A 26,249-nucleotide genomic window follows, 5' to 3' on the forward strand; every position below is an offset into this window, starting at 1 on the left:
ATGAAGTGAGGATTTAATGATACGGAAGCGCTAAAGCCTGTTACGTGAGGGTGTTTTAGTGACTGAGAGCAAATTTATTAGAGATCTGAAGCAGAAAAGCACGAAGAACAAAGATGATCAAGGCTATTCTTATATTTAACAACCATGGAAAACCGAGGCTCATCAGATTCTACCAGTATTTCGTGAGTAATTGGATTCCTGTTATCTGCGAGCGGCTGCTTTCATATCAGCTGATCAATAGAAACCATCTGCCTCAGATCTCTGATCAGATCCGGGATGATCAGACGTTTACAGTAAGACTGTAAACACACAGTACTGATGTGCAGCACTGCTGAGGGTCTGATGTTAATATTATATATATATATAAAGGATATTCTATTAAACCAAGCGCAGTTAGACCCTCATTTAGAAACACACCTTTGAGTTATCATCATTATTACAGCTGAACAGTAAATACAGGGATAATGAACCTATCATGATCACCCTGATGCTCCAGTCTGTACATCTGAACATCTGTTAAGGGGGTGTACTGAATCACAATTCACCGTAATGTCAGAATTCAGCAGATCTCCTGATTCAGCAGAAATAGGAAGTTCCTGAAAATCAGTTTTATTTTAATGTGGTTCCTTTTTCAGTTTATTAATAATAAGACTTGGATAATCTGGTCTATAAAATACAGAATGCAGTGGTAGGACACAGTACAGTACATTACAGTACAGTATGACAAATTAAGACAATATGATACATTAGATTAAATATGATGTGATATTAAATTATTAAATACTATTAAGGTCTATTAAAGTCTTTTCTATATGAAACCACTCTTCTGTATATATTCGTGTCTCTACGCTTTGTTTATAGTTATCTATTGTTGCAATGTATTATAGCAATGTATAGCTGTTTTTGTCTATAGGGATCTAGACCTGTCTTCTTTAACCTGTTTTCCTCATGTTATTCCCTGTTCTTCTCTCTGTTTTGTTTAATGTAAGTGAAGCATGTAGAATTACTGTTGCGTATAAAATCTTCCATAAAAATAAACCTTGTCTTGTGTTGACTGGTCTCTAATACCTCGATTCCCCTGCTGGGAAAGGAACAGCCTGGCCAGCTCAGGTGTGTGTTCATATGAGGGTTTAGTTGATCTACAAGCGTGATCAACCTGACCAAGCATGATTAAGCTGGTTGACCAGCACGGTTAAAGCCTAAATCATCAAGCTGGTCGACCAAAATGACCAGCAAGACCAAGCTGGACACCAGCATGACCAGCCTCACCAAAATCAAAGCCAGCATACACTATGCTGCTGGTCAAGAGCTGGTTAAGCACCTGGCTTACCAGTATAGGGTATGTTTTCACCTGGATGACCAGCTTTTGAACCTCCTTGACCATCAAAGACCAGCTTATGCCATCGTTGAACGCTGGCCTAATGTAGAGAAAGAGCAAATCTAAGATAAAATCTTCTAAAAACTCTTTTTTTTAAAATTTCCCCTCCTTCAGGCCGAGGACATGCAGCAGCAGATCATTCGGGAGACGTTCCATCTGGTGTCCAAGAGGGACGACAACGTCTGCAACTTCCTGGAGGGCGGCAGGTGATGCCGTAGTGCTGCTGTTATAGTGGCTAGGAGTGTGACGATACACTCAGCCAACAGTTCAGCTACGTTCACGATACTGGGCTCACAGTCTGATAATCTCACGATATTCTGAACAATATTCTTTTTTGGCTCTAAAACTAAAAGTTGAGTTTAAGCAGCTTGTTTTAAAGCCACACACTGATGTTTAGCAGCTTTTTACACACTTGTAATGAAATGTGAATAAAAAGCTGTTTGGTTGAGCTTAGCGAGGGAATTATGCTTCCCTACTTGCTTACTGCACTGTGTCGATTTTCATTGTTTCATAGCTCTGAAATTTTTCAGATGTGCAGTGACTCATCCAGTACGTGCTGTTCTTTTTATGGACTGTCAGGATTTAGAGTCAGAGCTGGTATCGGTATTGGTACTCGTTATCGGCAGATACTTGAAAATCTGGTATCAGTATCAGTAAAGGAAAAGGTGGTATTGGTGGTATTGGTACGTCCCTATACTAGACACAAGTCAATGTGGAGACCGTAATAGGACATTCTTTGAATTTTTAGCCTATTTAAACTAGCTGAGGTTTTCTTGGGTAAATAGCAAAGCACTTCTGTAATCGCTCTGGAGAAGAGCGTCTGCTAAATGCCGTAAATGTAAATGTAGGACACACTCTTCTGGAGTCACGATCAGGATCTTACAGCAAACGGTAAAGATCACTCTGGGCTGGGTTTCAAGAAAGCTTCTTAGGACAAAGACAACTCACAACACACATTCTCTCTGTCAGTCAAGATGATCTTAACATTCTGATAGTTTTGGGTTGCTGGTTCCAGATTTGTCAGAGGGCCGTCCTTCCCTATTTCAGTGATGCTACTATTCGCAGAAGCCCGTGTGATAACTATAATGAACAGTATACTGCACCGCTCTCACAGATACGGGTGTTTGTGTTGTAAAAGTCATATTTACACTCCTATTTCTTTATCTGTGCAGTTTGATTGGTGGCTCAGACTACAAGCTGATCTACAGACATTACGCTACTCTTTACTTTGTGTTTTGCGTCGACTCGTCTGAGAGTGAACTCGGGATTTTAGATCTTATACAGGTAAACACGATACACACATTAACCCCCTGATCTGTAAGAGTCAGTGTTCTCAGTGTCACACCTGCAGGAGTTACACTTTAGTTTTATAGTAAATACTGAAATTCATAGTGGATACTGAATACATTATAGTAGTTACTGAATCACTTATAGTGGTCACAGAATATTTCATTGTGGATACTGAATAATATACTGTGAAAAATGTAATAACTAATGATAGATACTGAATAATTCATGGTGAATGCTGAATAATTAATTGTAAATACTTCATAGTAGGTGCTAATAATGATGTGTTAATAAAGAGGAAACAATCTGGTTTCAGATCAGCATAAAAGGACAAACTCTATAAAAACAAACTCATAAATAAACACTATATGGGCAAAAGTATTGGGACACCAAAACATTTTACCTACTGAAATTTTTAAGCCACCCCATTCTAACCCCACAGGGTTATGGAGCTGGTCCCCCTTTACTCTAAGCTCTACCAGCAGCAGCAGCAGGTCTGGAGCTCTGCAGTTACTGAGTCAGTTGGAGGCTTTTCTGCTCTCTGCTCTGAGCTCAGCACTCGGCCCTGACCCCGCTCTGTAACTTTACGTGGTCTGACAGACACTCGGTGGCTGAGCTGCTCTCTGTGAGCTGTTCCTCCTAAACTCTTCCACTGTTCAATAATAACACCACTCACAGCTGATGGAGGAAGATCTAGGAGGGAGGAAATTTCACCAGCTGACTTGTTGTTGGTGCAGCGGTGTCTCCTATTACATACAGAACCACGCTGGAGTTCAGTGAGCTCTTCAGAACCTCCCGTTATCTCTGTGGAAGAAAGACAGACAGCAGGATTAGGGACTTGATTTTACACACCTGTAACAATGGGACTGAATCAAACAGCTGGATTCAGTGATTAAGACGTGTGTCCCAATACTTTTGTTCATGTAGTATATGTGCAGCTAGATGGCAGTGTGTCACCAATAACTGAGATAATGTGTCTTTAAAAATGGTAAAATCTAAAATTAGGTTGTGTGTGTTCCTGTGCAGGTGTTTGTGGAGACGTTGGATAAATGCTTTGAAAACGTCTGTGAGCTGGACCTGATCTTCCACATGGACAAAGTGAGTCCAGTTTGTATTTGCTGGTTCAGATCTTACAACATTTACAGTTATTTTCTGTTTTCCCCCTTTGTTTCATCTGTGTGATTAAATAGAAGAATAAGCTGTAAAAATGTGACCGTTTTTTATGAAACCGCATACAGGCGTGTATATAAGTTTGACCAGTGGTGCTCAGACTGTTATATTTCTAAACGTAATATTTAAACAAATTATTAAATGATTAAATTATATGAGTGTATAATAATATATACACATAGACTGTCAGGATATACTTGCATGTACATGCATGTACACAGATATTTATATACATAAATCCAGAATAAAAACAGTAATATAGAAAATACTGATGAATTAAATGAGGTTATACTATAATAATAATAATAATAATAATAATAATAGACAGTGTGTTTTCCAGCCTTGCGCTCCTTGTATTCTGGCCTCAGTGCTCTTTATTCTCTTTGTTTGACATGGTGTGATCATAAGGTTTTATGGAGTGTAGCATATTAGCTTTATTCTGGGTTATCTAATCTCAGAAGAGGCTTTTATAATCTTGTGTTATGGGAAGTGATTTATTACACCTGGCTGACAACTCTGTTCTTCTATTCACCTCATCTCAGCTCTTCCCTACTGTGCAGAATGTTCTAGCTATGTTCCCTTTAAACTGCATTTACAGCTCTGAGGCAGACAACTGTCTAACACTGTGTATCTCAGCAGTGAGAGATGTCTACCTGTAATTAACTCTATATAACAGAATAAACCCAAATAAACATAAAGTCAGTGGTCAGTGAGAGTGTCTACCTGTAATTAACTCTATATAACAGAATAAACCCAAATAAACATAAAGTCAGTGGTCAGTGAGAGTGTCTACCTGTAATTAACTCTATATAACAGAATAAACCCAAATAAACATAAAGTCAGTGGTCAGTGAGAGATGTCTGCCTGTAATTAACTCTATATAACATTAGAATTACCTCAAATAAACATAGTCAGTGGTCAGTGAGAGTGTCTACCTGTAATTAACTCTATATAACATTAGAATAAACCCAAATAAACATAAAGTCAGTGGTCAGTGAGATTTTCTACCTGTAATTAACTCTATATAACATTAGAATAAACTCAAATAAACAGAAAGTCAGTGGTCAGTGAGAGTGTCTACCTGTAATTAACTCTATATAACATTAGAATAAACTCAAATAAACAGAAAGTCAGTGGTCAGTGAGAGTGTCTACCTGTAATTAACTCTATATAACATTAGAATAAAGCCAAATAAACATAAAGTCAGTGGTCAGTGAGATTTTCTACCTGTAATTAACTCTATATAACATTAGAATAAACCCACATAAACAGAAAGTCAGTGGTCAGTGAGAAGCTCCTGTAAAACCCATTTACACACTGACTGTACAGGTTTATGTTTCCACACAGTTTTACACAGTACTGGAATCAGTACACACTCATAGGTCACTGTGATCCCTCTGAGAGCATGTTTGTGTGTGTGTTGCAGGTGCATTATATCCTGCAGGAGGTGGTAATGGGTGGGATGGTGCTGGAGACCAATATGAATGAGATCGTGGCTCAGGTGGAGCTGCAGAACCGGATGGAAAAATCTGAGGTGAGTCATTTTTGGTACTGTTCCACACACCAGGCAGAACCGCGTTCCCAATCTGAAACATATGGTATTCTCCTTGGAACAGAAACGCGAACACCTCAACTCCAGCTCCCATAACAATAATCCATACAGCAGCAATGCAGTGTAACTTTTTTATGGTTCTTTATAGAACCTTTTAAAAAGCACCAAAGGAGTTCTACTATAGTTACAAGTCAAACAACCCCAGTAATAAACACAACTCTGGAGTTAGTCTGGAGTGTAGTTGATTTTTTCTAAAATTCAGCTACATTCAACTACAAGGTTAATGTGTTTCCTGCAGGGGGGGCTGTCTGCTGCTCCAGCACGGGCTGTCTCAGCGGTCAAGAACATGAACCTCCCAGAAATCCCTCGCAACATCAACATCGGAGACATCAACATTAAAGTACCCAGCCTGTCCCCGTTTTGAGTTGTCTTCACTGTGGTTAACCCTGAACACTGAAACTAACTGACCTGTCCAGACTCCGCCCACAGGAATTTCATAGCTACTGTTGCTAGGTTGAACAAGTTTGACAAAATGCTGGTAGAAGGTCCATAAAATCCTAATGAGAGACTGTAGCTCTGCCTCCTCAGTGTATATCGTATATATTGTGATATAGACTGAGGAGGCGGAGCTACCATCTCTCATTAGGGTGAATATTAATAACGCTCTAAATGTAGGTATTGTGATATACACTGAGGAGGCGGAGCTACAATCTCTCATTAGGGTGAATATTAATAACGCTCTAAATGTAGGTATTGTGATATACACTGAGGAGGAGGAGCTACAGTCTCTCATTAGGGTGAATATTAATAATGCTCTAAATGTAGGTATTGTGATATACACTGAGGAGGCGGAGCTACAGTCTCTCATTAGGGTGAATATTAATAACGCTCTAAATGTAGGTATTGTGATATACACTGAGGAGGCGGAGCTACAGTCTCTCATTAGGGTGAATATTAATAACGCTCTAAATGTAGGTATTGTGATATATGCTAAGGGCAGTGTTCTGTAAAGCTTGCCCAACCTCTGAGCATATTTGTGGGCGGAGCCTGGACAGATAAAATGCCATACATACTTTATTGTCTTTATAACCTACTCGGACTGACCGCTGACCATACCCTACAGACTGTTACACTGGAGTGCAACACAGTGCACAGCACACTATCCCACAGTTAATATGTGTTCCATGTGTCGTTCATTTCAGCCAGTCAGTTCTGAGCGCTGTTGATTTTATTCTTATAGTTTTGTTTATTATGTGTAATAATTCAGTGTAGCAACATTCCAGTATCAGGAGTCACATTTCTGCCTCTATTCCAAACACAGAATCTACTAATAATGCTCGTCAAGGATTGGTTATTTATACGGTTTGCTTTCTGTTGTGTAATAAATGTTTTGTCCAGACTCGAGCTCTTCCAGCTGTGGTTATTTATAAAAGATGACCAAAGTCAGACCCATATTGTACAGCACAAGCTGAAACCTGGCTGCTCGCTATTGTAGCTCCTTTTGTTCAAACACAGGTTCTACCACATTTTATACATCATATTTAACTTTTTCAAATCTGTTAAATGAAATTAATAAGTAAGTAAATATACAGTGGGTCTGCAGAGGGTCTGCAAATGTGCAGAGAATGCAGAAAAATTTCATATTTAAGACAATTTGTCCACATATTTATGCTTAGAATATCAACTACACTTTATTTAAACCAGGATGCTCATCATTTTGCACACAACTGTATTAAGTAACATTCAAAAAGCCTTATTTTAATCTTCCTTCTCAATATAACACCTTTCTTAATAAAAAAAATCATAATAAAAATTGTAAAGAAAAAAATGCTAATTCTGATTTAAGTACAGTAAAATAAGGCAATGTTAAAATACACAGCTCTGATGTGCAATATTGATTTGATGTTTAGGGCTTGTCTCATCTGCCTTCCCTTTTCTCTGTCTATATATATATATATATATATATATATATATATACGTACATATAGCCATTTTATCTCCTATCCAAACCCACCAGTGAAGCTACACAAGTCTTCTGAGTTTTATATGGAACGATGATGATGATGATGATGGTAAAATAGTGAATAGAGAATCTGAACTAATGCAGTTCTCTTTAGACACTACTTTCTGTAGCCGCACTACACCCTGCAGCATGTATCCCTCCACCATTTTAATGATCTGATCTAAAAGCAGGTTCTAGAGCCGAACTCTTCTCAGAACTCTGGTAGAACAGTGTCTCAGGCATCAGGCAGCGTCTTCATCACCATTAGGTGAAGAACTTTCTGTGAGGAGCTTTTAGTAGAGCTTCAGACGTCTGAACGGTTCAGAAATGTGTCTCCCTCTGTTCCATCTTATTACATGCAGTAAAACCAGCCGCATCTTTTACTGTTGTATTTATGGCTTAATTACAATTTGCTACATTTTATATGAAGGTGCAAAGCTCACATGTAATGGCAGCGCGGGACACGGACTGCAAACCTGATTTAGAGTCATTGTGACATCCTGGCCACCTCGAGTCATTTCACCCAGTACTTTATGAGCAGACCTGATGGCAGACGTGATTGCAGTGTCTGTAGATGGGCTTCAGTTACAGTTCAGCTGGTTGGTTCCAGATTACCCGTAGTTATGATATACAGCATATTTATTTATACAATGTACAGACAAAAGTATTGGGACACTTGCTCATTTACTGCTTCTTCTGAAATTAAGGGAATTAAAGAGTTTCTCCTGCTTTTGTTGGAGTAACTGTCTCTATAGATTTAAGGAGCATTGCTGTGAGGATTTGATTGCGTTAGTGAGTTCGGGATGTTGGATGATGATCACCACCCCACCTAATCATCCCCAAATCCTCAACTCATCCCAGAAGTACTGGATGGAGCTCCACCACCATCATTTCAGAGAACACAGTTCTTCCACTGCTCCACAGATCAATGCTGGGGGGCTTTATACCCCTCTAGCCCACGCCTGGCATTAGGCAGCATGGAGTCAATAGGGACTACCTCTACCATGTTTGGAAGCTGTAGTTTAGCTTAGCTAGCTGTCACTGTGAGTTAAGGTTGATCTGCTTCAAAACGGTGCTCTGTCACACCCCCAAGAGGAGATTCAGATAATCCAGGACTGAATTCTGGGACTTCAACACACACACCTTAGTCTTAACACACACTCACCACGAGAAAAGAGCTTCAGGTGGCCTCTGGAGAAACATCTGTCTGCCTGCTGTGAAAGGTGGACCCTGTTTAACTGCACAAAAAGCAGGGTGCGTGTTTTCCCCTGGGATCAGCGCCCTGCTCTCACCTGTTTTTAGTTTTAGGCTCTTTACAGTTATTAGCTGTGGGTGGAGCGGAGCTAATGGATGAGACTCCATGAGGCTTCTTATCTGACTTCATCTCTGAGATCTTAGAAGAGTGTGTGCAGAGATAGGAGCCTATCAAAGGTCTGGAGTTATCTGATGAAATGTGCACAGTCACTCGGTCACGCTCCTCATAAAAGTCTTCATAAATCTCTGTCCCATCCATCACTGTTGAGCTCTCTCTCATCGCTTCCATGCTTCTCCAAGAAGGACAAAGACGGACTCCACCGTTAGCAGAGCAGGGGTAGCGTAAAACAACCCACTAACAGTGAAGACACTCTCTTAAAAAGGCGCTCTTCTAGGAATCTTCAGTACAGGTCTATACTCTAATGGTCTTTACAGAACCACGGCAATTCAGAGAACCCTTAAATGCTTAAACATGTGTCTGCCTGGATTAATGTTCCATCAAATACTATCAAATTCTAGATAGATATTCTAAAAAGAGTTCCACTGTGGAAATAGTGGAGTGTTCCAACAGTTCTTCGAAAGCCTCACAGAACCATTACCTTTACTAGACAACCCTTCAGGAGCTCATTTAAAAAAAAAGTGTCTGTATTCATTGAAGAAATTAAATATCATTCCTGTCATGCAAAAAAATTTACATCCAAAATTCCAACTTTACAGGAGAAGTGAAAAACCTTTAAACTTTCAATGGAGAAAGATTTTATTCCAAATCAAAAATCTATTAGAAACTATTCTACTAAAATCGTGAGACAATAAAAAGAGTTTTTTTTAAGCCATAACACTGAAACCACCTGCCAAAAAACTTTGGACTCCACAAGCCCAAAAGGTGCCCTGTGGTATCTGTTACCAAGACGTTAGCAGAAGACCCTTTAAGTCCTGTAAGTTGTGAGGTGGGCGGAGCCTCCATTAACATCAGTGAGCCTTGGGCGCTGGGACCCTGTCTCAGGTTCACTAGTTGTCCTTCCTTGGAGCACTTTTGGTAGGTACTGGCCACTGCATATTAAGAACACCCTACAAGACCTGCTTCCTGATGTTCTGGAGATGTTCTGATGATCCAGTCGTCTATCTAGAACATCACAGTCTGGTTCTTGTCAAAGTGTCTCAGATTCTTACGCTTGTCCATTTTTCCTGCTTCATCACCTTCATCATCTTCAAGAACTGACTGTTCACTCACTGACTGATATGTACAGTAGATTCACCCCTCGAACGACAGGAGCTTCTGTAGATGAAGATGATCAGTGTTTTTCTTTTTACCTGTTTTAATGTTATGGCTGATCCTTATGTATAAATATCTATATTTATTTATATATAACGATATATAACGAGTTTAGTTGAGCTGGTTAACTTGTTTGGTCGTGCTGGTCATACTGGTGGATATATATATATATATATATATATATATATATATATATATATATATATATATATATATGTATATATTTATATAAATATGTATAACGATTATTAGCTGTTATCTTATAGTCAATCCAACAATAAGTGTGTGTGAGTCAGCACAGTGTATAACAGCAAGGGTGTGTAAAGCTTCATCAGGACGGGGGTGTGGGGGTGGGGGGGTGAATTAGTAACATGGGTATGGTGTCTTCTCTGACTTTTGCTCCGTTTGTTTCACATGTCGTTCAGGTCAGACACCAACTCTGTCACTTATTACTCATTATAGCTCTCCGGCTGTGTTCAAAAGTGAGCTTAGCGACAGCCTTCTCCAAAATAACAAGTGAAATTTAACACCCTACAGACAGTCCAGCTTCTGCTGGTTGCTGGTTTCAGATGGTCTAAGATGGCCAAGATGGTTGAAAAGCCTGGTCACCCTAGCCCTTAGCTCTTGACCAACATAGGGTATGTTTTCATAGAGTTTAATGGAATAGGTGGTCAAACAGCAACTGGTGGACCAGTGTGGTCAGACTAGTTTTAAGGAGAAGATTGAATCCTTAGAATTGGTCTGACCACACTGGTCCACCAGTATGACCAGCATGACCAAACAAGTTAACCAGCTCAACTAAACTAATCAACCAGTATAACAGAATGATGACTAGTTGGTCATGCTGATAGACCACCCATTCCATCAAACTCAATGAAAATACTATGAAAACCAGCCTGCTCATACTGTTTATGCTGGTCCACCAGTGTGGTCATGCTGGTTGTGCTGGTAAAGCTGGTTGACCAGTTTGGTCTTGCTGGCCATAGTGGTGGACTAATGTGGTCAGACTAGTCAGGCTTGTTAACCAGCTTGATCATGCTGGTTATGTTGGTTGATAAGTATGGAAATATTATTCATGCTGGTCAATCACCTTGGTCCACTATCTTGGTCAGTATTACTACTAAGCATTGCTTTAGTATTACAGCAGTTTTTAGAGGTGTAGAACCTCATGGATTTGACTTTTAACTCGCTCGCTCAAATTTGGCAGGCTAAATGATTCGCCACAAGGGGGCACTAATAGTGCACTAATATTGGTGCTTCACACGAATGACACTGTGTGTGCTTGTTTCTATAAAGGTGGTAACACTGGCACAATTAAACGCTGCTTAATTTACCATGTAAATGTGCAGGAAAGGCCAGCGACACATCGTACAGAGCACTCCACAGTGAGAGATAAAATCTGCTGATTGATTATCAGTTTTAACAGTAACTCAGTATCAGCCCCAAATAAACGAGCTCCATAAAAACCCATATCTATCACAGCTTTATCTACCCGCACTGTTCTTATCAGCTTCTTACAGAGCAGAGATACAGACGGTGGTGTGCTGGAAAACGAGAGCTATGACGTCAAAATGAAAGCAGTGACAGAGATCCAGTAAATCATTAGTATTAGACTGCTGGTCCTTCTTCTTAATCTTGTAATCAGATTAATGACTTACACATTAACGTCTTGTCCTGGGATCATCACCGATGTCATCATTTTTTTATTAATATATGGCTGTATCATATATAGCTGATGAACGCTAAACAGTGGTGTGTAGCATCAACCATTACAAACAGCAGAGTGGGTCTTTCTTTACGGTGTACTTAACACCCCCAGAGCCAGAGCCGACCCCTTGGGCCGCTTAGGACCCCAACGCCACCAGGGGGCCCCAAAAGCACCAAGATATCATGATAAAAATACAGATTTAAAAAATAACATTGAATAATAACATTAAATGATATTAAACAGCTAAAAGTGATTTTTATATTTAATTTATTTTCATAGTCGGCTCACCAACACTAGGTTAATCAGCTCCTGCTGTTGATGCAGATATGCGCTGCTTGGATGGTGGATAAAAGTCCGGGTGCTTCAGCATATTGCGCAATATCTCTGTCCCTATGAAATAATGAAGCATCTGGTGCTGAGGTGGTGGAAAGGGGGGCCCTAATGAAAATCTGCTTAGGACCCCATAAAAGCTTGGGCTGGTCCTGCCCAGAGCCTTTAACTAGTGCTCAGTATCTTAGTATCAAACTTTGAGGTGTGGGCAAGAGGGGTATTATAAAGCCCCCCAGCATTGAGGAGCTGTGGAGCAGTAGAAGAGCTGTGTTCTCTGGAATGATGGTGGTGGAGCTCCATCCAGTACTTTTGATGATGAGTTGGGGATGATGAGGTGGAGTGGTGATCATTCAACATTCTGACCTCACTAACATTTTGTCACTGATTGCAATCAAATCCTCACAGCAAGGTTTTGCTTTCAAACCAGCTTCTGAGATTACACTGTAGACTCTCTGTGGTGAAGATGAACAGATATGCCTTTCTACTCTGGGAGAGATGGAGGTTGGGAGGCAGATGGCACAGGACGCTCATTGCGGTTTAACGATTATGCTGGCAGAGCATTTATAAGAGGTTATCTGGGCTTTTATGGAGACTGTAATGAAGGATGACTGGATCATCCTCACTGACACTCAGGTTGGTGCAATATTGTCACGTATCCTGTCTGTCTGCCAGGCTTTGCGTAACCAGTGTCACAGGTTTCCCTGTTACTTTAGAACAACATTCCAACATTCAAAAAAATATATAATCAATATCTAATGTATTTATTAAATATATTTCTGTAATGTTTGAAAATGGCCAAAAACATATATATACACACACAAATTAATATAAGAAAACTGTAGGAAAGAATATGACATAGAAATATATGAATATGATGTATGACATTCGAAATTGATTAATATTTATTTTATGTCTCGTTTAAAAACTAAACAAAATATTCATCAAATGATGCAACTGCATCTTTATTGTAAATTTGCACCGTGTTAAATGTATATTTGCTAATACTTAACTTTAAGATATGCTACATATCTGTTTAATATGTCTCCATACATGAATAAATAATATAAATTATGATTTACGTATTATAAATTATAAATCAAGTATTTAAGTATAATATATAAGTAAATTCTGAAATACATTTTAATGTGTGAAATGTGTTTTGGAACAAAATGTATTTCAAATGTATATATATATATATATATATATATATATATATATATTTAATATATGTCTTATAAATAGTTTTTTATATGGCAAATCCACTAACTTACTATATATATGGCTATATATATATATAGCCTAATCAATACAACCAATCAGGCGTTTGAAACTGAAACAGAATTTGAAACTGTTCTCCATCAAAGCAGTAGTTTTTCTTCCTTCTTCCTTCATGACACGTCACCATATGGATTTTTGCTGCTCCCATTGCTCCAAAACTCTAGTAGAACACCTTCCCTGAACATTAGAGACTCCAACAAAAGACAAAACTATATGGACACATATGGTCCATTAGTGTAAATATTACCTGGCTAACATTACCTCAGTGGGTGTTTTACAGTGCAAAGTGTTCGATTAAACCAGACTAAACTGTAGATCAGAACTGTTTTCTGAACCAAAACCAATCAGTGATTTAAAGACCAGTAGACCAGTGTAGCTCACTGAAAGCCATGGAGGAGTTCCTCTAGATCCTGTCGGGACATTAAGGCTGTTTTTAAGATGATAGAAGGTTGTTCTGTTGACTGGCTGGTGAAGAAGAGATGAATTGAGCTTGGTCTTTAGTGTTTAGACTAATGAACCTGACTAAAGGTTTGAGAGATGCTCCTGAGATGTTGAATCGTTCCTCTTGTTTTTGCCAAACTTAATAACCGATTTTGTTTGATCCAGTTATTTATGTGTTCCATACATTGACAGAGCAAATCTATAGGGCCATAATCATCCGTCAGAGAGCCAGATATATCAACTTGTTATCTGCATAACCCTGATAAGCAATTTTATTGTATTGTGCTTTACTGTGTTTGTCTTATTGGAAGCAAATATAACTTGAACAGAAGTGGCCTAGGAATTGATCCCTGGGGTACTCCACATCTCATATCCACCCATCAGATGCACAACAACCAATGGTTGCAAAGAAACACTGGCCTTCTAAATAAAGTCTGATCATACAGAACTGCTGATTGCTTGTGAGTCTACATTACATATCCAAAAATATCCAGACAGCCCTTCTTATTATTCCATTCAGCTGGTTTGTGGTGCACAGGTGTTCAGTTGGGCCCACAGGTATAATCTCTAGAGAAATGGCCACACTCTCCTGCAGCAGTGACCACATGACCCTAAAGCCGCAATGCCCATTGCTGAGTGTGGGCAATAGGGGTATACAGCCCTCCAGGATCAGGCTGTGGGGTTTTCTGGAGTGATGATGGAGCTCACCCAACACCAAACTAATCATCCAACATCACCTGTGCCTGACCTCACTGATGCTGTCTTTCTGATGGGTCTGAATGCCATCAGATCCTCCCCACAGCAAAGTTCCCAAAAGCTTTGCCAGATGTTTAGAGACTGCAGCAAAGGGGCACAAACTCCCTGCTAATACCCTTGATTTCAGAAGGAACTTTGGAGGAGCAGGTGTCCTACAGAGTGAGTGAGAGCATGCCAGCTGCCCTCTGGAACCAGGGTCAGTCTGTGTTAATGGGTGATTTATTAAAGCTGGTGGGCGGAGAAGCGTCCCTGGGCCTGGATAAGAAGCGGAGCCGATTCCTTCTCCAGCTGCTCTCGCTGTGCCTGTCCAGTCCCAGTCCAGCATGGGGAAAGGTTTCTACATCAGTAAAACCGTCGGGGTGGTGGGGATCGTTCTGGGAGCCGGAGCGGTGGCCACCATCATCGCTCTGTCTGTGGTCTACTCCCAGGAGAAAACCAAGAATAATGAGGTGGTAACCACTGAAAGGCCGACTACTACAACCACAACCACCACAGGTACTGCACCACCAACCACCACGGGTACTGGAACAACCTCCAGTCCGTCCGGCACCACGGCCGCTCCGACAACCTTACCATCCAATGAGCCATGGGACAGCTACCGTCTCCCCGATACGCTCTTTCCAGAGACCTACGACATCACCCTGTGGCCGCGCCTCGTTCCCGTCGAACCCGATTTCTACATTTTCACTGGAAGCTCCAGCGTGGTCTTCCAGTGCGTGAAAGACACAGACCTGATCCTCATTCACTCCAACAGGCTGAACCTGACAGCAGAGCCCACTCTGACTGCACTCGGCAGCACACCTGCACCCACCATAAAGAACTACTGGTTGCAGGTGACCACTCAGTATCTCGTAATTCAGCTGAACGACAACTTAAAAGCGGGAGAGTCCTACAGCCTCTATACTGAGTTTGTGGGGGAGCTCGCTGATGACCTGGGAGGATTTTACAGGAGTGAATACAACGAGACTGGAGAGATGAAGTAAGTTCCCTACCTCTGATTCTGATTTACTCTGGAGTTTGTTTTTGTCCTGCAGTCTTAAAAATCCATGTTTCCAAATGGTCACATGACTTGGGTAGAACATTTACATGATGTGTAAAAGTAAAGAACCTTTTTTAAACTTTAACCTCTTCTCAGAGGCCCACTCCTCTCCTCCATTAATAAGGTGATCTTTACTGATGTGGCTGTAGTGAAGGTGATCTGATGAAGCCCAGCATTCCCTGCTGTTTATTCTCTCAGTGTCAGAAACTCTTATTCTAAACAACAAACAGAGGACTATCCTCTCTCTGATTGGATAAAGCAATAATAAGCTTTAACTGTTTCAAACTGCACTTTGAATGAGCTCATACTGCTTGAGGAAAAAACACAGTGCATCCAACAAGAACCAAAAAAACATATTTTGTACAGCAGTGAAAGCATGGTAGCTCACAGAAAGCAGCTCTGCTGCTGGATTCTACACTCTGATCTGTTGTAGATGTACACCAGTAAACACACACTCAACCAGTCACATTTCCAGCATACTGGTAGTACAGATACTGGGGGGCCTGTGGAAACAGGCTAGAAGGTTTCTTTACGATCATACTTCTATAAAGAGCCATCTTCTGCACCCTGAAGTTTGTTAGAGAAGCAAAAAAAAAAAAAAGTTCATTAAAAAAAAGATAAATAATAACATATAAATAATAATTATAAATCCATTATAAATGATCACTGTCCCTTCTTAATGTTCAATAGAAGTCAATGTGAAAAGATTTAATTCCAAGTCACTTTTCTATTGGTCCCTTCATTATGAAAGTCTGATACAGTACAAAGAACAACCAGATTGTAAGTTTGATAAAAAGTTAGTTTTTTATGAGCAGAATTGTAGAAAACATTCAGCTGATTAAATAATGTCAAGTGTGTTTTGGAGCTCTCAGACTGCAACTGTTGCTTCATTTCTTTAGAGTGTTGGCCACGACTCAGATGCAGCCGACTGATGCCAGAAAGGCCTTCCCTTGTTTCGATGAACCTGCCATGAAAGCCTACTTCAACATCACCATTCTGCACGACCCCCAAACTGTGGCCCTCTCTAACGGGAGAGAAATCGGTGAGAAAGAGAAGGGACACACAGAGAGAGCGGGTTTATTATTGAGCTAATTCGCTAAAATATTCATAGCAACATGTCGATCAGACTGTTGGTTCAGGGGCTCGAACCCTTCAGGCCACAGCTGCCCACAAGCAGGGATTGGCTCTCCTGTCTCACAAAGCACTGAAATCCAGCCAAACCAAATCATGTGAAGGAGTTAAAGTGCCTGTTTTGCTCATCTTGTCACCATGTGCTGCCTTTTCTCCATTACAGAGAGTGTAGACGTGGTGGTGGACGGCGTTAATCTGAAGAAAACCACTTTTGAACAAACCAGGAAAATGTCGACGTACCTGCTGGCGTTTATCGTCAGTGAATTTGATTTTGTGGAGAGTCTGGAAGGAGATGTTCAGGTAATTAATGCTTAGAAATATTAAAATGCACTAAACATTTGTAGACACCTGCTTCTCCAGTGTTTCTCCTCAAAGCAAGGCTACACTATATGGACAAAAGTACTGGGACACACTTCTTAATCACTGAATTCAAGTGTTTGATTCGGCCCCATTGCCACAAGTATATATAATCCAGCCTGTAGTCCTGCAGTCTGTATTTCTTCCACACATCAGTGAAAGAACGGGAGGTTCTGATAAGCTCACTGAACTCCAGCGTGGTTCTGTATGTAATAAGCGACACCGCTGCACCAACAACAACAAGTCAGCTGGAGAAATTTAGACCTTCCCTCCTAGATCTTCCTCCATCAGCTGTGAGTGGTGTTATTATTGAACAGTGGAAGAGTTTAGGAGGAACAGCTCACAGAGAGCAGCTCAGCCACCGAGTGTCTGTCAGACCACGTAAAGTTACAGAGCGGGGTCAGGGCCGAGTGCTGAGCTCAGAGCAGAGTGCAGAAAAGCCTCCAACTGACTCAGTAACTGCAGCAGAGCTCCAGACCTGCTGCTGCTGGTATAGCTTAGAGTAAAGGGGGACCAGCTCCTTATTAATAATGACTATGGGTTTAGAATTGGATGTCATAAAATACTGTATATCTGTGGTAGACAGGTGTCCCTTTTGTCCATATAGTGTATTTTTATTGTCATTGTTATTATTATTATTAATATTATTGGTGAGTCTTGTAGTTCAGTTTGTCTCTCTCTCATCTCGCAGATCCGTATCTTTGCCCGTAAGGAGGCCATCGCTGCAAATCAAGGAGAGTATGCGCTCAACATCACCGGACCCATCCTGAAATTCTTTGAGAGTTATTACAATGCCACATATCCTCTCCCCAAGTCAGGTGAGCACCACACCCTGACTAGCCCCCCTTAAAGGGGTTAGGGAAAACGCATTAGGGGAAAGGGGGGCTAGGGAAAGGGGGTTAGGGAAAAGGGGATAAGGGAAAGAGGGGTTAGGGAAAGAGGGTTAGGGAAAAGGGGATAAGGGAAAGGGGGTTAGGGAAAAGGGGATAAGGGAAAGAGGGGTTAGGGAAAGGGGGTTAGGGAAAAGGGGATAAGGGAAAAGGGGATAAGGGAAAGGGGATAAGGGAAAGGGGGTTAGGGAAAGAGGGTTAGGGAAAAGGGGATAAGGGAAATAGGGTTAGGGAAAAGGGGATAAGGGAAAGGGGATAAGGGAAAGAGGGGTTAGGGAAAGGGGGTTAGGGAAAGAGGGTTAGGGAAAAGGGGATAAGGGAAAGGGGGTTAGGGAAAAGGGGATAAGGGAAAAGGGGATAAGGGAAAGGGGGGTTAGGGAAAAGGGGTTAGGGAAAAGGGGATGAGGGAAAGGGGGATAAGGGAAAGGGGGTTATGGAAAAGGGGATAAGGGAAAAGGGGTTAGGGAAAAGGGGACTAAGGAAAATGGGATTAGGGAAAATGGGATTAGGCTGAAATGGTATTGCCATTGGATCTTGATTTTTGTTCTTGATTCTAATATTTCAAACATTCCTTGTTTGGTTGTTATCTGTACTGCTTCATGTGAGCAGACAGTTATCAGAGCATTTGGCTGCTGGCGTGGCTGCGTGCGACTGTGTGTATGAGACAAATAACCTCTGAACCCGACTCTGCAGATCAGATCGCTCTGCCGGATTTCAACGCTGGAGCGATGGAGAACTGGGGGCTGATCACGTACAGAGAGACGGCTCTCCTCTATGACCCCAGCTTCTCCTCCAACAGCAATAAAGAGAGGATCGCCACCATCATCGCTCACGAACTCGCTCACATGGTACAGACGGGGCCTTCAGTGGCTGCTGGCATTTGAAATGATGTTGCACTGCTGAAGAACACAAAAGAACGGCCATGAGCTTCTCTCTCTGTCTGTATCTTTCAGTGGTTTGGTAATCTGGTAACAATCAGATGGTGGAATGATCTGTGGCTGAATGAAGGCTTCGCCTCCTATGTGGAGTATCTGGGAGCTGACCACGCTGAGTCAAAGTGGAACATTGTGAGTTCTAAACGCTAAAACTACTTTTGTCATTGTTCCTCTTGTGATCCAGGTCCAGAAAGTAAAAATCCACCCCAGTATTCCGGTGTTCCAGCTGTCTCAGGCAAAATCCTGAGGTGGATTTCCACTTTCTGGACCTGGATTTGCCACCTTTGGGTACAGGCTAATCTTTTTACAAGGTTCTAAGTGATATTTAGTCCAGAGCAGCTCAGAGTGCTCAGAGTGATGTAATGGTTGACTCACGTCTGCTCTCCTACAGAAAGATCTGATCGTGCTGGGGGACGTCCACCGAGTTTTCGCCATTGACGCTCTGGCCTCCTCCCACCCCCTGTCCTCTAAAGAAGAGGACATCATGAGACCAGAGCAGATCAGCGAGGTGTTCGATGCCATCTCCTACAGCAAGGTGAGTTGATTAGCTAAGCAGTCAGAGGGTCAATGATGTCATATTTTAAGTACATTTTGAATAGTATTTAAAAAACACACTATGGACAAAAGTATTGGGACACATGCTCATTCATTGTTTCTTCTAATATCAACAGGTATTTAAAAAGGGTTTTTTAAGGGTGTTAATGAGTTCAGGGTGTTAGCATTAGTGAGGTCAGGCATGGGGTCAATAGGTTCATGTTTGATCCAATCACTGTTAGGCTTTGTCTTGGGTGCAGAATAGGTAGGACATGATACAATAGTCCTTAGTCATTAAACAAAACACGAGGCAAAGACAGTAAGTCTGAATACAATAAATAGAAATATACCAATTCAAATATGTGTAGATATGTGCATGAAGACTGGGTGATTAAGGTCCAGACTAAGTTACTATACTAACTAAGTTATTGTACTAATAGTAAAATGGGATAAATATATAGACCAGCGACTAGACAAGCTGTGTGTGTGCATTTACACATCCGTGTCAGCAATGGGTGCAACTTATAGTAGCTTAATGCAATCACTAGAAGAGGTGTCCACAAACATTTGGACAAATAGTGCACCATACAGAGCCAATAGCAGTGACAACATCCTAAGGCCTGAATTGTGTCCATGTGTTTGGCTTGTTTTTGTCCATCTATCAAAGGGAAGAGTGTGTGGATTGTGATTATGTGAAGGCTGTAGATGCTGGTAAGCGACTGCTCCTGATCGCTTTCAATAATGTGTGTGATTTTACCTCTAGGGGGCGTCGGTATTGAGAATGCTCTCAGATTTCCTGACCGAGCCTGTGTTTGTCCAAGGAGTCAGTGTATGTACCATTTTCACCATTCCTCTTATTCATCTCTCTTTTCTCAGTTTCTTTTTGTTCTCTATTCCTTCCTTTTCTCTATTTCCTTCATTTCTCTCCTTTCTTCTTCTTCTTTTTTCTTTTATGCTCTTTGATCTTTCTAATTTTTTCTCATTCTTTTCCTGTCTTCTTCTTCTTCTTCTTTCTTTGTCTTATCTTTCTTTTCTCCATTTTCTATTTCTACTCATTTTTACCCCATTTTGCTGCCCAATCCTGCCCAACCCACTGCTTAATACTTTTTCGACACTGTGAGGGTGAGGACTGACACATGCACAACCAGCCACCGCCTCTTTTCCAACTACTGCCAATGCAACGCCACCGGGCAGCCAACCAACACTCTCAGAGATAAGTGCTGGGCACCCAGCTCTGAAGCATTGTCTAGCAGACGTCCATGCCAGCCAGCATTACACTGGAGTAATGTGTGGAGAGTGAGAGAGAGAGAGACATATACCCACCTGGAGAGAGCTAGGCCAACTGTGCTCTCTCAGGCTCTGACTGCTGATGGCAGGCAGCATGATCTCAGGTCATAGTGGCAGGGCCTTAGTCTGCTGCACCATTCTGAGCCCCCTTCCCTCTTTCACCTCTACCCATCTAACCTTCAGATCTTATAATCATTACTGATGTTTTTGGACATCTGGGAGGTTCCCTGTGGATTTACTCTCCCTTCTTCCCCTCAGAGCTACCTGAATACCTTCCAGTTCGACAACACCGTGTACACCGACCTTTGGGACCATCTTCAAATGGTGAGTTCCTCTATCCTGCTCACAAGCTGTGTTTGAAGCATCAGTCATGAGCAGGTTATTGTGTTTATTGAGCTCTTATGCACATTTTAATATACTGACCGTCATGATTTGAGGAAAATGTCTCACTGTGTGGTGCGCAAACTTCTTCAGGCCGTAGACGCCACTAACACTGTCCTCCCTGGGAACGTCAGCGAGATCATGGACCGCTGGGTTCTTCAGATGGGTTTCCCCGTGGTCAAAATCAACACTACTTCTGGACAGCTAACTCAAGAACACTTCCTCCTGGACCCAGAGTCTGTTGTAGAGAGGCCGTCTCCCTTCAAGTAGGTCTAACTGACCACAGCCCATTACTGTATTTGCAATACACATAAACCCTCAATCATCCAAGTTGTGTAAGGCCAAACCTGACCGTAGAATGAGCGAACGCATTTAGTGCTCTAAATACACAGTGTGGACAAAAGTATTGGGACACCTGCTCAGTGATCATTAGGCAGCATGGAGCCAATAGGGTCATGATGTTGATCTGCTCCAGAGAGTCCTATTCTATCGGCAGTACTTCTTCTCTACAGGGACTAGACAAGCTGTGTGTGCATTTGCACATCTGTGTCAGCAATGGGTGCAGCTTACAGTAGCTGAATGGGTTCATTAAAAGAGGTGTCCATAAACATTTGGACATATAGTGTATCTTTATCTTTATTAGGTGGGAGTGGAAGTGGTCATCATTTTATTCTTCATGTCTGAAACAAAGCTCACAAACTGCAAGCTACATAGTAAATAAAGTGAAAAGAGCGCCGCCCAGTGGTGGCTCTATCTGTATAGAATGGACTGAATAATAATATATTCATATTTATACTCAATAATATATTCAATATTATATTCATATTTGTTTACGTCATTAGCATATATGTACAAACTTACAGACTGTTTATTTCTCCCTTAGCTATGAGTGGTTTGTGCCTATTCAGTGGATTAAGAATGGTGCGCAGCAGGAAATCTTCTGGCTGATGAACAAACAGAGTAAGCAATACAGCCTTTTCAACCAATAAACACAGAGTAAAAAACACACACTGAGCAAAATCACAAAAAATAAGAAAAAAACAATGAAAAAATACATTTTTTTCATGCCAAGACATCAATTAAAAGATGTGCTGGTAGAAGATAAACAAGATGAATTTCTGGGGATTTCTGGTGACTTTAATGAAGAAATGCTCTTCATCTCGTTATCTTTATGTTTAGGTCAAAATGATGCCATGAGAACCACTGAGACTGACTGGGTAGTGGCCAACCTCAACGTGTCGGGATACTACAGAGTAAACTATGACCAACAGAACTGGGATCGGCTCCTGAATACACTCCAGACATCTCCTCAGGTACCGACACCTTCATCATACAGCCAGGATTAGTGCTGAACTAGAGTGACCCAGCATTCTCCACGAAAGCCCACCGACAGAGTTTGGTAGAGACTGATGGTGTTTCGTGGAGAATGGTGGTGTGATAATGCTGAAATGTGCTGGGGAATGGTGATAATTTGAGTGGAGAGTGGTGGTGTTGGGTGGTCAGTGATGGTATTTGGTAGAGAATTATGGGCTCTAGTGGACACTAATGGAGTTTGGTGGACACTGATAGTGTCTGACGGGAAATGACGGTAGGTAGAGAACCATGGTACTTGGTGAAGATGATAATTGGGACAATGGTTTTTGGTGGAGATCAGGGTTTAGTGGAGAATAATGGTATTTCTTGAGACTGGTGTTTTTAGTGGACACTGTTGGAGTTTAGGGGACATTGAAGGTGCTGAGAGGAGAATATTGGAATATATGCTCAATCCTACTTCAAACCCCTTTGTTTTCTTTCAGAGCATTCCAGTTCTGAACCGAGTCCAACTAATCGACGATGCCTTTAATCTTGCGAGGTGAGATTTCGCGGTCAGATCAGCAGCACATGTTTCCAGTGACCATCAGTCTCTTTCTACATTGTTGGGTCTGAAATGCACTTTACTGTTAACAGGGCGAACCACATTGCGACCACGCTGGCTCTGAGGACCACACAGTATCTGTCAGCTGAAACAGAGTACATGCCCTGGAAGTCTGCTCTGGACAACTTGGATTATTTCTACCTCATGTTTGACCGTAGTGAGGTTTATGGCTACCTGCAGGTCAGCTTTTACTCTACAGTCTATCAGACATCATTAAAAAAAGTGTCAAAATAATGAATGTTCTAATAGTTGGTGTTTTGCCCTTTAGGCTTATATCGGACAACAGGTACAACCTCTTTTCTACTATTTTAAAGACCTTACTGGAAACTGGACCGATATACCCGACGGCCACACTGAGCAGTGAGTACCTATTTGAATATTTATGAATATTTGAATATTTAATATATTTCTGCTTTAACCTAAATGTAGTCGATCATTCAGGACATGTCTGGAGTCAGACATTTGGATAGTGTTGTAGATAACAGCCAGTGTCAGAAACCACAGAAACAAGGGCTGGTTGATCAATTTAGACTGAATGAAATGAGATATTTTTAGGGATGTTTTTAAGAGGCTATCACTCCTTAAAGCTCAGTGCGCTCAGAGCTAACCCTGTCTCCTCAGGTATAACCAGGTGAACGCTATCCGCATGGCCTGTAGCACCGGACTGGAGGAGTGCACGACTCTGGTTAAGGGCTGGTTTCAGCAGTGGATGGAAAACCCCAGCGTCAACCCGTGAGTTGGATTTAGACTATGTTCTAAGGTCACTAAGGTCACATGAGGTCAGGTAACATCTGATGGGCTAAGCTTTAGCTTTGAACTGGTTCATAAATCTCTGCTCTCTCCTTTAGGATTGAACCAAACCTGAGGTCCACAGTGTACTGCAGTGCCATTGCTGCAGGGGGAGCTAAAGAGTGGGACTTTGCTTGGGAGATGTTCAAAAGTGCCTCCATTGCCAGTGAAGCTGATAAACTGCGGGCTGCGCTGGCCTGTTCTACAACCCCGTGGCTGCTGAACAGGTGAGCTAGAAATGCACTGAGGAACTGAACACTTCCGTTACCCCTGGGATTTCTCACTGTTTGACCAAAAGTCTTAAATCGGACAGTCCGATTCTCACCTCACCTGTAACTTCGTTAACAGCTTTAGGGTGGAATTCTCCTGCTGGTAGCAGACAGAAACACCATATACTGAGCTTCAGCTCTTATAGAGTGTATAGCTGTAATTACACTGTATATACAGTCGGTGGGATCTGAAGGTGTTGCGGTTTTGTTGCAGGTATCTGGAGTACACACTGACATCACATATCCGGAAGCAGGACGCCACCTCCACCATCATCTACATCGCAAACAATGTGGTGGGGCAGCCTCTGGCGTGGGACTTTGTCAGAGCTAACTGGGCGTACATCTTCAGAGAGTGAGTCAGGATCTTCATTTCCACACAGGCCTGCTTATTGAACAGCATTACAATTCCATTACAAAAGTATTGGGACACCTGCATAGTACACCTACAGCAGCTTTTATTCCATCCCATTCTAACCCCATAGTCATTATTAATAAGGAGCTGGTCCCCCTTTGCTCTAAGCTCTACCAGCAGCAGCAGCAGGTCTGGAGCTCTGCTGCAGTTACTGAGTCAGTTGGAGGCTTTTCTGCTCTCTGCTCTGAGCTCAGCACTCGGCCCTGACCCCGCTCTGTAACTTTACGTGGTCTGACAGACACTCTGTGGCTGAGCTGCTCTCTGTGAGCTGTTCCTCCTAAACTCTTCCACTGTTCAATAATAACACCACTCACAGCTGATGGAGGAAGATCTAGGAGGGAGGAAATTTCACCAGCTGACTTGTTGTTGTTGGTGCAGCGGTGTCTCCTATTACATACAGAACCACGCTGGAGTTCAGTGAGCTCTTCAGAACCTCCCGTTCTTTCACTGATGTGTGGAAGAAATACAGACTGCAGGACTAGGGGCTGGAGTTTACTCACCTGTGGCTGAATGGGACTGAATCAGACACCTTGATTCAGTGATTAAGACGTGTGTTCCAATATTTTTGTCAAGAAAGTGTACATTAGACACTGCTGACTCAATGTGTTCCCTTTTAGGTACGGTGGAGGATCCTTCTCTTTCTCTAACCTGATCAACGGGGTCACCAAGAGATTCTCAACTGAATTTGAACTCAAGCAGGTATGATCTTCCCATCCTCTCAGCATGTTTACAGTCTAGATCACAAGGTTGTCACAGGTCACTTACAGTCTCGCGACACATTTACTGCATCTCTGACACCATGTGACTAAGCTAAAATTAACGAGGTGCTCTGTAAAATGATGTACTCGAGGTCTAAACGGAAAAAAGTGTTTGTGTAACTCTGAGCTCTTCAGGACAGATTTGGATTGAGGTTTAAGAATTTTTAAACTAAATTATTGTTTTATAAATGTTCCTAAATCCAAAGTTCTATTTTAGATGTTCTTTGAGAATTCTGAGGACACCGAAAACTTTTTCTTCTGATGACTTGTTCTTAAAAAGGTCATAGAAATGTTTGTGTACACCCTTATAATTAATAAGTTGCAGCTTGTCTAGTCCCTGTAGAGAAGTACTGCCAATAGATTAGGACTCTCTGGAGCGGATCAGCATCATGACCCTATTGGCTCCATGCTGCCTAATGCCAGGCGTGGGCTAGAGGGGTATAAAGCCCCCCAGCATTGAGCTGTGGAGCAGTGGAGGAACTGTGTTCTCTGGAATGATGGTGGTGGAGCTCCATCAGTACTTTTGGGATGAGTTGTGGAGTTGGGGATGATGAGGTGGGGTGGTGATCATCATCCAACATCTTGACCTCACTAATGCTCTTGTTGCTAAATGCAATCAAATTCTCACAGCAATGCTCCTCCTCCAAAATCTAGTAGAAAGTCTTCTTCTCTGGACAGTAGAGACAGTTACTCCAACAGAAGCAGGATCCCAATTCTTTTGTCCCTCTAGTCTAGGACATAAACCTATTGGGTGCTACTGTGTCAGACCATTAGACAATAGATAAACAATCAGGATCATCTGTAGAAAACTAAAACCAACCAGTGTACCTCACCTTTCCCTGTCTTTGTTGGGGTACAGCTGGAACAGTTCAGGGACGACAACAGCGACGTTGGTTTCGGCTCTGGCACCCTGGCCATTCAGCAGTCCATCGAGAGGACGGGAGCCAACATCAAATGGCTTGCACAGAACAAGAATGAAGTGCTTGAGTGGCTGAAAGGGGCAGTCAGTTCGTAGGCTGGTTAACCTCTGCATAGTGGAGGAGAGTAAGGAGCCTCGAGATGCTGTATTTTATATTTAAGAAGAGCTCTCATCAAAATGAACCAGCTTATTTATTTTCAACAA

The 26,249-nt window shown here is 41.8% G+C and overlaps 2 protein-coding genes across 2 annotated transcripts; both read left to right on the forward strand.

Annotated features, from left to right (window-relative positions):
* The first annotated feature begins 17 nt into the window (after window positions 1-17).
* Window positions 18-6,789, forward strand: ap3s2 (adaptor related protein complex 3 subunit sigma 2). Its single transcript, XM_072664014.1, has 6 exons — window positions 18-182; window positions 1,493-1,584; window positions 2,551-2,662; window positions 3,692-3,763; window positions 5,262-5,369; window positions 5,686-6,789. The coding sequence occupies exons 1-6, from the start codon at window positions 114-116 to the stop codon at window positions 5,809-5,811; spliced, it is 579 nt and encodes a 192-aa protein (XP_072520115.1). The 5' UTR covers window positions 18-113; the 3' UTR covers window positions 5,812-6,789.
* A 7,963-nt stretch (window positions 6,790-14,752) lies between these two features.
* anpepb.1 (alanyl (membrane) aminopeptidase b, tandem duplicate 1) lies at window positions 14,753-26,249 on the forward strand. Its single transcript, XM_072662993.1, has 22 exons — window positions 14,753-14,873; window positions 14,934-15,408; window positions 16,368-16,510; window positions 16,763-16,879; window positions 17,305-17,327; window positions 17,648-17,774; window positions 18,540-18,694; window positions 18,800-18,913; window positions 19,173-19,316; window positions 20,079-20,144; window positions 20,861-20,926; window positions 21,077-21,249; window positions 21,867-21,943; window positions 22,163-22,296; window positions 22,780-22,835; window positions 22,931-23,078; window positions 23,167-23,258; window positions 23,520-23,630; window positions 23,747-23,914; window positions 24,171-24,308; window positions 24,986-25,067; window positions 25,986-26,249. The coding sequence occupies exons 1-22, from the start codon at window positions 14,753-14,755 to the stop codon at window positions 26,139-26,141; spliced, it is 2,886 nt and encodes a 961-aa protein (XP_072519094.1). The 3' UTR covers window positions 26,142-26,249.

The sequence above is a fragment of the Salminus brasiliensis genome, chromosome 19, assembly GCF_030463535.1.
Source record: "Salminus brasiliensis chromosome 19, fSalBra1.hap2, whole genome shotgun sequence".
Taxonomy (NCBI): Eukaryota; Metazoa; Chordata; class Actinopteri; order Characiformes; family Bryconidae; genus Salminus; species Salminus brasiliensis.

Excerpts from the sequence above, each read along its gene's own strand:
- ap3s2 (XM_072664014.1), top strand. The coding sequence starts at position 114 with ATGATCAAGGCTATTCTTATATTTAACAACCATGGAAAACCGAGGCTC. Across the intron at positions 183-1,492 it reads TCAGATTCTACCAGTATTTC|GCCGAGGACATGCAGCAGCA; the intron begins GTGAGTAATTGG and ends CCCCTCCTTCAG. Across the intron at positions 2,663-3,691 it reads GGATTTTAGATCTTATACAG|GTGTTTGTGGAGACGTTGGA; the intron begins GTAAACACGATA and ends GTTCCTGTGCAG.
- anpepb.1 (XM_072662993.1), top strand. The coding sequence starts at position 14,753 with ATGGGGAAAGGTTTCTACATCAGTAAAACCGTCGGGGTGGTGGGGATC. Across the intron at positions 23,259-23,519 it reads CCCGACGGCCACACTGAGCA|GTATAACCAGGTGAACGCTA; the intron begins GTGAGTACCTAT and ends CTGTCTCCTCAG. Across the intron at positions 23,631-23,746 it reads GAAAACCCCAGCGTCAACCC|GATTGAACCAAACCTGAGGT; the intron begins GTGAGTTGGATT and ends TCTCTCCTTTAG.